The 12456-nt window shown below is 38.3% G+C and overlaps 1 protein-coding gene across 3 annotated transcripts in view; it reads right to left on the bottom strand.

Annotated features, from left to right (window-relative positions):
• Nucleotides 1-12456, bottom strand: part of FAM168A (family with sequence similarity 168 member A) — a 185583-nt gene that overhangs the window by 154500 nt on the left and 18627 nt on the right. The window contains exon 1 of one of the 3 annotated variants that reach the window (XM_027848111.1): nt 1980-2016. The exons of 1 other annotated variant lie outside the window; for it this stretch is intronic. Coding sequence is in view for 1 of the 2 variants with exons in the window: in XM_027848113.1 (XP_027703914.1) it covers nt 1980-1988 (9 nt within the window). In the remaining variant the exon portion in view is untranslated. Of the gene's footprint in view, nt 1-1979; nt 2017-12456 lie in introns of those variants that run through there. One more of the 3 variants, XM_027848113.1, reaches the window with a different exon arrangement.

The raw sequence follows: 12456 nt of genomic DNA, 5'->3' as shown, positions 1-12456 counted from the left end.
CCCCTCACAACCTCATGGAGATAGCCCAGGATCCTGAAACCAAGAACCTTGGGACTAGAAATGCTTCTAGGCAAGTGCCCTCCGCCATCTTCCTAAGAAGTAACTCATAAAGAGATGCAGCCTGGCAACTGTTCCTGCATATGCTACAGCCTCATCTTTTTTTTTTCTTTTTGGTGAGGCAATTGGGGTTAAGTGACTTGTCCAGGGTCACACAGCTAGTAGGTGTCAAATGTCTGAGGCTAGATTTGAACTCAGGTCCTTCCAAGAGTTCCAAGGCCAGAGCTCTATCCACTGTGCCACCTGGCTGCTCCACTACAGCCTCATCTTTTGAAGACCTAGAAAAGCAAGTTCTTTCCACCAATATCTATGGCACTGATCAAATGGCTCAACAACAGAAACTGACAGGATTTTGATGGTAATGACATTAAGAAAGAGGCGTTACTATCTGCTTTACCACTACACCTTGTAGTGGGGAACTTTCCATTCAGCTTGCAGCTGAAATCTCCCACATGGCTGTCTTCTCCTGACTCTTGACAGTAGGAACTGTCCTACCTTTCTATATGTATCCCCAGCACTTAACACAGTGCTTTACACATAGTAAGTACTTAATGAATGCTTTATTTATTCAATATAATGTTAGTGCTTATGAGGACATAAATGATCATTTAATCTAACCCCTTCATTTTCAGCAGTGAGGAAACAGTTCCAAGGAGATGGCATGTTTACTTCAAGGTCATACAGGAAATTCAGCAGCAGTGTGAGGCTTTGAACTGAAGACTGAAGATTACTATCCCAGAGCTCTTTGCTCCTTAGAGAGTCAGCTCCTACTGGGAAGGGACTCCAGCTTGGTGTACAAACTAGCATAAAGATAAGTGGAGAGTGGGGAGAGTGTCTTTAATGGATGCTTCTGCAGATATTAATAATTATTGTAATAGTTTATATTTGTGTTCTGTTTCACCCTCACGAAGTCTTTCACACCCATTATCTCAGAGGTCTCTTAGTTTAGTGCAAAAAGTCCTTGGAGGTAGGAAAACAGTCAAATTCCTGCTAAAGACAAGATACTCTGGGTAAGTCAGAAGTTACTGTTTGCCTCAGTTTCCTCAACTGTAAAATGGGCATAACAGCACCTACTTCTCAGGGTTGTTGTGAGGATCAAATGAGTTAATATTTGTAAAGCATATAGTACAGTTCCTGGCACAGAGTAAGTGCTACATAAATGCTCATTCCCTTCCCTGTCCCCCTCCCTCTGAGCCTTCTCCTTTACAGTTTCCTCCTTTTAACACTGAATGGTATGTGCATCAACTACTTCACTGTTGTGCTGTAAGTGTCTTATGTCACCTTAAGGGGCTCTATAAATGTAAATTATCCTCATAAATGAGCTTGTATACTAAACTGGTGTTGTCCTTGGTTGCATATCTCAAAACCTGGCAAGAAGATCAAGGGCTCATTTGCTGTTGCTTTTTTGATCTCTTTAAGGTTATTGTCTGCAACTATTAATCTGGAAGAAATGTGAGAGTCAATGTCTTACTTTGTCTCATTTTCAACCTTTCCTATCTTCAGTCAGGAGGCCCATTTTATACTTTTATATGCTTTTTGGAAATCAGTATTATTATTACTATCCTCACTTTACAGATGAGGAAACAGAAGCTCAAAAAGGTTGAAATGATTCACCTATCACACAGATAGTAAGTGGTAAATTATCACGTAGTTATTAGCTGATGTCGTCAAAAATTTTAATTGCTGTAAACCAAGTCATTGAAAAGTTTATGGTGGGCATGTCCTCTATCTTGGGTAAAAGATTACAAAACTATCTTAGTGGTTGGCTGAAAATATGAGGTGGGTCAGGAAAGAGTAGTTAGATGGGCACGTCTGGGCTAACAATTTACAGGGACACTATGCTGAGGCACCTATAAAATGGGATGGAATTAGGAAAGCCCAGCTATTATAGGAAGGCCCCCAAACCTGGGTTGAATTCTCACCTTCACCATTTACAAGACACATGACCACTGGCAGTCCTTTCCTCTTCTAAACCAGTTTCCTCATCTGTAAAATAAGGAAAATGAAAAGTACCTTCTCTGCCTAAAAGGTTTGCTATAAGGAAAGTACCTTTTAAGACCAAAGTCCTCCTGTGTGACCCTGGGCAAGTCACTTAACCCCAATTGCCTCACCAAAAAAAAAAAAAAAAAAAGACCAAAGTCCTCTACAAATCTGAACTACTATTCTTATCATTTCAGCACTTCCAGGGTCAATGACTTCACCAGCGCAGGTTCCCCCTCCAGTGACTGAGGCTCTAATCCCTCTACTACTTAGTAAATGAGCCTTTGAGTGCTGATGTGGTCCAAAAAATCATGACCTTGTGGCAAACCTAGTGGTGAACTTCTCTGCTTGCTTCTTGGGTGACATGCTTTGATAAATAATAATAATAATACCTAACATTTATACAATGTTTCAAAGCAAAGTGTTCTACATATTTAATATAGGCAAACCTTGGAGATATTGCAGGTTCAGTTCCAGAACACAGCAATAATGCGAGCATCACAATAAAGCAAGGTCACATGAATTTTTGTGTTTCATATAAAAGTTATGTTTATATTATACTGTAGTCTATTAAGTATGCAATAGCATTATGTCTAAAAAATGTACATACCTTAATTAAAAAATACTTTATTGCTAAAAAATGCTCACCACCATCTGAACCTTCAGCAAGGTATAATTTTTTTGCTGGTGGAGGGTCTTGCCTTGCTGTTGATGGCTGCTGACTGATCAGGGTGGTGGTTACTGAAGGCTGGGGGCTGTAGCAATTTCTTAAAATAAGACAACAATGAAGTTTGCCACATCAACTGACTCTTCCTTTCACTTAAATATTTAGAGGTCATTATACAGTTATTAATTAGCCTAATTTCAATATTGTTGTGTCTCAGGGAATAGGGAGGCCCTAGGACAGGAAGGGAGATGGGGAACTTTGAATTGGTGGAGCAGTCAGAACACACAAAGTATTTATCGATTAAGTTCACCATCTTATGTGGGCACAGTTCATGGGGGCCCCCCAAACAATTACAATAGTAGCATCAAAGATCAGTGATCACAGATCACCATAACAGATATAATAATAATGAAGAGATCTGAAATAATGCAAGAATTACCTAAATGTGACACAGAAACATGATGTGAGCACACGCTGTTGGAAAAATGGCACCAACTTTGTTGAGCCATTTTTCAATTGTATCTGATTCTTCATGACCCCATTTAGGGTTTTCTTTGCAGATGGCGGAGTATTTGCCATTTCCTTCTCCAGTTCATTTTACAGATGAGGAACTGAGGCAAACAAGGTTAAGTGACTTGCCCAGAGTTACACAGTTAGTTTCTAAGGCTGGATTTGAACTCAGGAAGATGGAGAAACCAAGACTGACAGTCAATTTTTCCTATTCCTAAAATAATACTATTTCCCTATGAGAAAGGAAGCATTAAGTATTACTTATTACCATTCTTAAGGAGAGAAAAATGAGGCCCAGAGATATTAAATGACTTGCCCCATGGTCACACAGTTAAGAACTAATCATTACAGCCAAAATTCAAAGCCTGCTAACTCTAAATCTAGTGTTCTTTCTACAATGCCATCCTATTTCAGAGAGAATATTTCCCCTACTTCAATCCCAAAAATCCCAAATCAAACTCTGCCAATTAACACCCTCCCAATGATAAAGGACCAGCTAAGGTGCTACCTTCTCAGATCTCAACCAGTCCTTTATTTGTACTTCTCTAACCATTTGTATTATTTGTACTTCTTCTATTCACTTATATACTTAACAGTATTCTATCTGTGTGCTTATCTTATCCCCACAGGGCACTGAGCTCCTCAGGGCAGGTATCAGGTCCTATCAGAGCTTAGCACAATGCCTCAAATACTTAGCACAGTCCCAGGCACACAGTAATAAGTACTTACTGACCTATTAATGTCTCCCTCAGGGCCCAAAGATAAGTCCTACTCAAAGCAGACACCTAATACATATGTTTTACTCACAGAATACCAGATTTGTAAGGCAGCTCAGAAAACATACCTGGTGCATTGATCTGATCTACCAACACAGAGTGACATCCCCGAGATCACTGGAAGGCCCCAGTGAGAGGGAGTTCCCTACCCCTAAAGAGTCTACTCCATTTGTAGAATTGAATGGAATATTTTTATATCATATAGACATAGACTTTTAGTAAATTAAAAAAATTTTCCAAATGGCAACAAAACTTAAATCAAGCTATTCATCCTTTAATTTCATAGCAGTCATCATCAGAAGTAGGATTTTCTCTCCAGAAAATCTACTAGTTACCTAGAAACTGCCTGCCAGCCCCAAACTATAGCAAATTGGCTCTGCACTGGGCTAATTACGCAACTATTCCAAGCAGTTTATACCAGCACAGGCTGGGAGGAAAAAAAAGGCTGTCATCCATACTGTGAAAGAAATTAAACACACCAGGAGAGCCCAGGCTCCAAATACCACTGGGCATCTATTTCAATGAGAATAACGGCACAATTTAGGAAGCCTAGCAAAGTATACCATTATTAAAACAAACAACCCATTGAAGTCATGGTTATCTGTAAATAGCTGCATTGTCTCCACTGGCACTGGTCTCATCCCCACTGCAAGAAGGTCTGTAGAGAAGGAGCATTTCTAAGAAAATACAGTTCAGATTTCCATCATCCAGTACTCTTTGTCCTGCATTTGGGGGTAGGTGGGTGAGGAGAGGGAGGAGAGAGGGTACAAGTTGGAAGGAGATCCATTATCCAAAGAGGCAAACTTACTGTCACAAGTTTCTACTCTGTTTCGAATTCTCCTCCTAAACTCTGAGCCTCCTAAACTTAAAGGGCATGGATTTTTGTTGGTCGGTCGTTTCAATCATGTCCAACTCTTCATGACTCCATTTGGGATTTTCTTGGCAAAGATGCTGGAGTATGCTGAATTTGAACTCACGAAGATGAGTCTTCCTGACTCTAGACTCAGCACTCTATCCACTGTGCCACCTACTGCCCTAGGGCAGGGACTGTGTCATACCTAAACTCTGTATCTCACACCCAGTATTCAGTGCGGTACTCTGCAGTCAGTGGGCACGTCGTTTGCTGAACTGAATTAGTCATAGAATTTTAGAGCTAAAAGGAATCTTAAAACCCATCTAATCCAATCCCCCCACTGTGAAGACTGAGGAAAATGAAACCTAGTGAAGGGACCTCAAACACAGGTCCAATATTCCAGTTATTCTGGCTCATATTACATTATCTGTCAGTACAGTTTGGGTAACCGGAGGCAAGTTGTTTAGAAATTACAGAGCAGTTACAGATCTACATTGGCAGGCAGAGCCCCCAATACCAATGAAATCACAAGTATGTACCAAAAAATAAAAGTCATCCCAAAATAGGAGTTTGTTAAATAGGGAATAAAACTTCCAAGCTCCGTGAAGGCAGGGGCTGTGTATTATCAAAACTTTTATCTCCCCCCAAACCTACCAAGGAAGGAAGGAAGCATTTAATAAGCACCTATTATGTGCCAGGAACTGTACTAAGCACTTTATAATTTGTTATCGTTATTGTTACTGCTGTTCAGTCATTTCAGTCATGTCTGATTCTTCATGACCCCACTTGGGGTTTTCTTGGCAAAGATACTAGTTTGCCATTTCCTTCTCCAGTTCATTTTACAGATGAGGAAACTAAGAAAAACAGGGTTAAGTGACTTGCCAGGGTCACACAGCTAGTGAATGTCTTAAGTGAGTCCTTGAACTCAGGAAGATGAGTCTTCCTGATTCCAGGCCCAGTGCTCTATCCACTGCACCACCCAGCTGCCCACTTTATAATTACTATCTCATTTAATCCTCACAACAACCCTGTGAGGTAGGTGCTATTATCAACTCCATTTTACAGTTGAGGAAACATAGGCCAAATTTGAATTCAGGTCTTCTTGACTTCAGGCCCAGCACTCTGTCCACTGCTCCACCCAGCTATAGAGGGTTGTATAAATAAATAAGTCATTGACTGATGATGGCAGACCAATGGTCTAAAACTGGCACTAGTAGGAAAGAGTTTAGTGGTCATGCCACTCACTAAGGGGGTTAGCCAACTCTCGGTTAGCAAAATTTCTGGGAAAGCTGTAAAACAGCCTAGCAGAAATTAGATTTGAGTGGATAGAGCACTGGCCCTGAAGTGAGGAGGCCCTGAGTTCAAATCCAATCTCAGACACATAACACTCACTAGCCATGTGACTCTGGGCAAGTCACTTAACCCCAATTGCCTCACCAAAAAAGAGAAAAAAAAAGAAATTAGATTTGCCAACATTCTATATCAATAAACTCCAAATAGACATACAACCTGGATATAAAAGGTCACACCATAAGCAAATTGGAGGAGTAACACAAGAGATGCCTTCCACAACTAAGAATAAGGGAGAATTTTTGATGAAACAAGGGCTACAGATGATCATAAAGAATAAAGTGGATAAATTCTATTGCATAAAGGATGAAAAGGAAAAAAGAACTAGTACCAATTAAGTACCTACTATATGTCATTCAATGTGTTAAGTGCTTTAAAAATATTATTTCATTGATCACAAAATTGATATACTTTTTTACAAACAAAATCAATGCAGCAAGAATTAGAAAGGTAACAATAAACTGGGGGGAAATCTTTGTAGCTAATTGTTGAGAATTTTTTATTTCCTTTTATTCCTCCTGAATCAAAACCTGTCCCATGAGATGTAAAAATTTATTTAAAACATTAAACATTCCTTAGAATAGAGTGCCAGGACTCATCTTTCTAAGTTCAAATCTGGTCTCAGACACTTAATAGCTATGTGACTCTTAATAAGTCACTTAACCCTGTTTGCCTCAGTTTTTTCATTTATAAAATGAGCTAAAGAAGGAAATGGAAAACTACTCTAGTATCTTTGCCAAGAAAACTCTAAATTGGGTCACAAAGAGTTGGATGTGACTGAATAACTACAAAAAGATAAGAAACCAGAGAAGAATCTCAACTGTCCCTGACTCCTTGATGACATGTAAAATCTTCCTCCTCAACCAGCCTATTTGTGAACCTTGTAAATGTAGTGTAAGCTGCAACCTGACTTATTTTACCTATAGTTTGATGAAGTTTGTTTCCTTAGGGGATGTATGAGATTATAATTCTGTTTAAGTTTGTTCAACTTTTATGACATTGAAAGAAGTATCAGATTATAAATTTATCTTCTCTTTAATTTTTATGACCTAAGAGGAATGTACAAGATTGCAATATGTAAAAGAACTATTTCTCTGGCACTCTGATACAATTTTTCCTATAAGACGACTTGTCAGACTATTCATGATTGTTCAGGTTTTCTCTGAAGCCTGAACCTATGCTTGAACATGATAATAAAACTCAGGTTTTTTTTATCTTCATAATTTCAGCATTGTGATAAATACATATATTTGGCAGCAGTTACCCACTGCATGAACTCAGAGAGGAGATATTTCTCCCATAATAAAATTTATCGGATAAAGGTCAGATTTCTAAGATATATAAGGAGTTGATTCAAATTTATCAGAACAACAGCCACTGCCCAATTGATATAAATGGTCAAAGGATATGAAAAAAGCAGTTCTCAAAGAAAAAAGGCAAGCTATTGACAACCACATGAAAAAAAATGCTCCAAAATCACTATTACAGAAATGCAAATTAAAGCAATTTTGAGGTTACACTTCAGAGCGATCAAAGATAACAAAAAAGGAAAATGACAGTTGTTGAAAGGGCTATGGTGAAGCAGGTACATGAATAACATACTATTGGTAGAGCTATAAATTGGTCACATTATTCTGGAAAGCAATTTAGAACTATACCCAAAAAGTCATATCCATACATTTTGACTCAGAAACACTACTAGGCCACTACTAGGTTATACCTCTAAAGAGATCAAAGAAAGAATGGATCGGTATGTACAAAAATATTTATAACAGCTCTTTCTGTGGTGACAAAGAACTGGAAATTAAGGGGGTGCCCATGGATTGGGGAATGGCTGAACATAATATGGTATATGAATGTAATGGCTGTAAGAATTCAGAGAAACCTAAGAGGACTTACATGACCTAAGCAAAACCAGGAAAACAACTGCAAAAGCAAACACCTGTGAAAGACTTAAAAATGATGATCAATGCAGTGACCAAACCTGACTCTGGATGCCTGATGATGAATCATGTCTCTTTCCTCCCAGCCAAGAAATGATAGATGGACCAGAGGAACAGAATGATACAGTTTTCAGACTTGGCCAGCGTGTTCATTTGTTTTATATTAACTATAGTTATTTGTTACAAGGGAGGGCTTTTATGTTGAGGGGAAGATGTCAGAGGAATCAGAGGTTAGTAAGAATGTTACTAAAAAGGAAGAAAAGAGTATCAATAAATCATTAAAAAAATAAATAGTAGAGCAGAAGGAAGTTCAGAAGGGGACACAAACATGCAGGGCAGGGCTGAGCTACCATGTTAAATTTTAAATACACAAAAAATAAAATACCCAAATTGTACACAATGGAGATTCAGTTTCACATGTCGTCTCCTTTTTCTGTTCTTCTTTGTATCAGAAAATGTTAATGTTTGTTTGGGTTAGGTTCACAATAATAAGAAAATTTAGAAATAAAATAAGAGATTAAACTAGATGGTTTCTAAGATCTCTTCTAGTTCAAATAATCTATGAATCTATAAAAGCATCTGCTAGTTTTCATAGCATCTGGAGCACCCTTTTAGATGATGGGATCTCCCCAAAGCGAAAATCTTTGAGCATCTAATGCAGAAGAGAAAGACTGCTTGGTGGAGGACAGTTGGAGAGCCTGGGAGGCAGGAAAACTCCTGATCAAGCCTGGCCTCTATAGATGACACTGAGCAAGTGACTTCACCTTCCCATAGCCCAAGCAGCTAACTCTTTAGGACTAGAAAGTGCAGAACAAGCACTGATGTATATTGATAGAATTTCCTTACTGGGAGCTCCCAAAACCAGTAAAACTGAAGTTCAGTCCCACTGTCCTCCAAAAATACAGGTCAGGAGTAACAATGTCAAGAGAGAGTGGATGAAGGAAGATTAGAAGATCTAAGTTCTCTTCTCCTTTTCCATATCCACAAGGCACATTGAGATGAGGTGAACAAGGAGAAGGGATCTGAACTTTCTTGCCACAAAACAGTTGAAAAGCCAAGAGGATGCTGAGTCCCTTTCCTACCTAGTTTTCTAGAGCCCAGAGTCAGAGCTGCTGCACAGTCCAGTCTGTAAATTACTTAGCACCAGCTGTAAAGTTTTAGATGTGGTAATTTTCCAAGCAAGTACAGAACTTCACAAGTGAGCCACAAAGGAACCTGGTTCATGCCTGCCCATCCAGTGTTTCCTATGAAACATTCCGTTCTCTAATTCAGTATCTATGGCATATTAAACTAAACGTACTGCAGTCATCCCTTTCTTCATAGAGTATGTAGATTAATAGTACAAACCCATTTGAAGAAAAAAGTTTAAGATACTTAAGAAAATAAACTGCTTTCAAACACCCTCAAGCACTTCAGAGGCACCAATTTATATACAATAGATATGCTAATTACAATTCTTTGCCAGCCATTCATTAAAACAAATTCCCTAAAGGCTTTTATTAAGTAATACTTTGTTAGCTTTCTTTGATCTACTGGTATGACTCAATTCAGTTTTTAAAACATTTATTAAGTGCCTACTCTTCAAGGGTCTCTGTATGTACCTAAAATACAACTGAACTTCTTTATAAATATTCTACAGTTCAAACTGGTCAAATTTCTCATTAGTAAAAACTGAGATTATTACTTAATTTCATAGGATTTTGAGCTAGAAGAATCCTTAGAGTAGGAATTATTAACCTGGAGTCCATGGATTTATTTTAATATTTTGATGACTGCATTTTGATATAACTGGTTTCCTTTGCAATCCTGTGTATTTTATTTTATGTATTTAAAAATGTTATTCTGAGAAGTGGTCCATAAATGTCACCAAACTGCTTCCAAAGAAGTCCATGACACACAAAAAAAGGTTACAAACTCCTGCCTCAGAGAGAAATCAACTAATAACGGTAAGGCATACAGACGTGATGAAAGAAGGTGTAGAAAACTACCTTTCTAGGAGTTTACATTCCAGAGAGAAAGCAACATACCTAGGAAAATATTAATTTGTCTAAAGAGGAAAAACAAACAAACAAAAACAAAACAAAAACAAAAACAACCTCAGCTCCATGAAACCCTCTGGAAAAAGGGAAGCCCTGGAAAGCCAAGTTTCCTCACTAATTGGAGCTTTAATTCCTTAGGCAACAAAAATTTTTGTTGTTGTTTTAATAATTTTGAATATAAATCTCCCTAAAATATTACTTCTATTTCTGTTTAAATAGTCTATTGAACACCTTAAGTGAGTCATATAATCAATCTCTCATTCTCAGTTTTCTCATCTGCAAAATGGAAATTATCCCTCTGCCTAAAGCGAGGGCTCTTAACTTTTTGTGTATCATGAAGACCCACTATTGTAGTCTATCGAAGCCAATGGACCCCTTCTCAGGATTCTGTTTTATCACCTACATTCATCATGGAAGGAAATGCTCAATTTCAGTTAAAGGTTAGTTAAAGATGCAATTTCTTCCCATCCAAATTCACAGAACACCCATGAAACCCAGGTTAAGAAGTCCTGGCCTCAGGGTTGTTGTAAGAAACAAAAGCGATAACTTTGAGAGTTTTGTAAAGTGCTAAAGCACTTGTTTTGTAAAGCACCTAAAGTGCTCTGAATTTTAAGGCATTATATTTTAAGTTAATAACATCATCATCAACAACAATCATTTTAAAAGTGGTCTATTAATAAAGTACATAAACTTTAGTACAGGGCCTCTGAACCTCTCCCTTGGCTGCCTAGTGGAATTTTGATGCTTTCTTCATGGGTATAAGCTATAGCAGGGGTGGCGGCCTGGTTGGCCCTTTGACTGAATCCAAACTTCACAGAATAAATCCTTTTATTAAGGGGTTACAGGACTTCTTCCAGCAAAGTCTGTTTGTGTTACAGAGGGAACTGGAGCCACCAAGATCCTTTCTAGCTCTAAAATTCTCTGATTCTGACATAAATACATTTTATCCCCCCCCATACACTATAGTTCCCACAGCATCTACAACATAGTAGCCACTCAAATATTTGCTGAATGAATAAATCAACACATAATAGAAGGCTCTAAGAAAAAGGATCAGAAAGGTCAAGCCAGGAGAGTGACACAATTTGACTAAAGTTAATAACTATCTACACATTATGGATGAAATATGCTGTCAACTCAGCTGAGTTATGCTGAAACCTCAGAAGTAATCCTAAATGTGCTTTGGAAAGATGGCACCAATGCAATTAAAGTGCTTCCCTAAATGTCAGTAGGAAAAAGCCAACCTAAAATGTAATTAGCATAAAATAACCTATAAACTTGGATTGTTGGCCTTATACTGACCTGTGTAGGCTAAATTGCATACCATGTTCCCCAGATCAAAAGTCATTTTCATGAGATGTCTTCAGAGACAGCAGACACCAACTGAATTCAACAAACAATTTATTAAACATCCATTCTATGTGATACTGTGCTTCCGGTAGGATTAGAGATAAAAGGCTTAGACAATTGACATAGCCTGTACCTGCACTGACAGTCTAATAGCAGGAGTATTGACATACATGATTAACATGGTAAGAGAGAGATAAGGCAAAGGGCTCCTTGAGATTCAAGGACAGATCAGTCATTACTGACAAGGGTCAAGGAAGACACTGTTTAAGAAGTATCATCTGAGTAAGGCTTTAAAGGAAGGATAAGAATTCAACAAGTGGGGAAGTATAGAACACATTTCAAACTTAGGGAACAATGTAACCAAAAGAAGGAAAGGGGAAATATGGGACAAGCACAGGATAGGTAAGCAGCTCAATTTAGCTATAATGCAGAGTACATGGAAGGAAACAGTACAAAACAAAATGGTCAAGGCAGGGTTTCACAAGATTGTAGAGGACTTCCAGTGAATGTCAAGAAGTTTATGTGTGTGTGTGCATACATATATGTGTATATGTGTGTGTATGTGTACACAAACATCTGTTTTTTGTCCCAGAAAAGATGTTTTGAAGCTATAAACTGTTAAAAATCACAGGATGTCATCATGGAAAAGAGCCTCAGAAATCTTCTAATCCAATCCCCTCATTTTACAGATAGGCAAATGGAAGCCAAGAGAAGGGATGGGACTTGGCCAAGAAGGCAAAGCTAGGTCTGGGAAAACCAGGACCTGAACCTAGCTCTTCTGATTCGAAGTTTAACCCTCTCTCCACTTTCTATACTGGATGATCAGAGTAACAAATACCAGATCACTGAGTCAGTATGAGTACATTAATACACAATTCAAGGGGAAGTCAGTCAATAAGCATTTATTAAGCACCTCCCACATGTCAGGCAC

This window comes from Vombatus ursinus, unplaced genomic scaffold (genome assembly GCF_900497805.2).
Source record: "Vombatus ursinus unplaced genomic scaffold, bare-nosed wombat genome assembly UNPS02005659.1, whole genome shotgun sequence".
Taxonomy (NCBI): Eukaryota; Metazoa; Chordata; class Mammalia; order Diprotodontia; family Vombatidae; genus Vombatus; species Vombatus ursinus.
The sequence above is the reverse complement of the archived record's forward strand: the minus strand, read 5'-3'. Positions and strand labels throughout refer to the sequence as shown.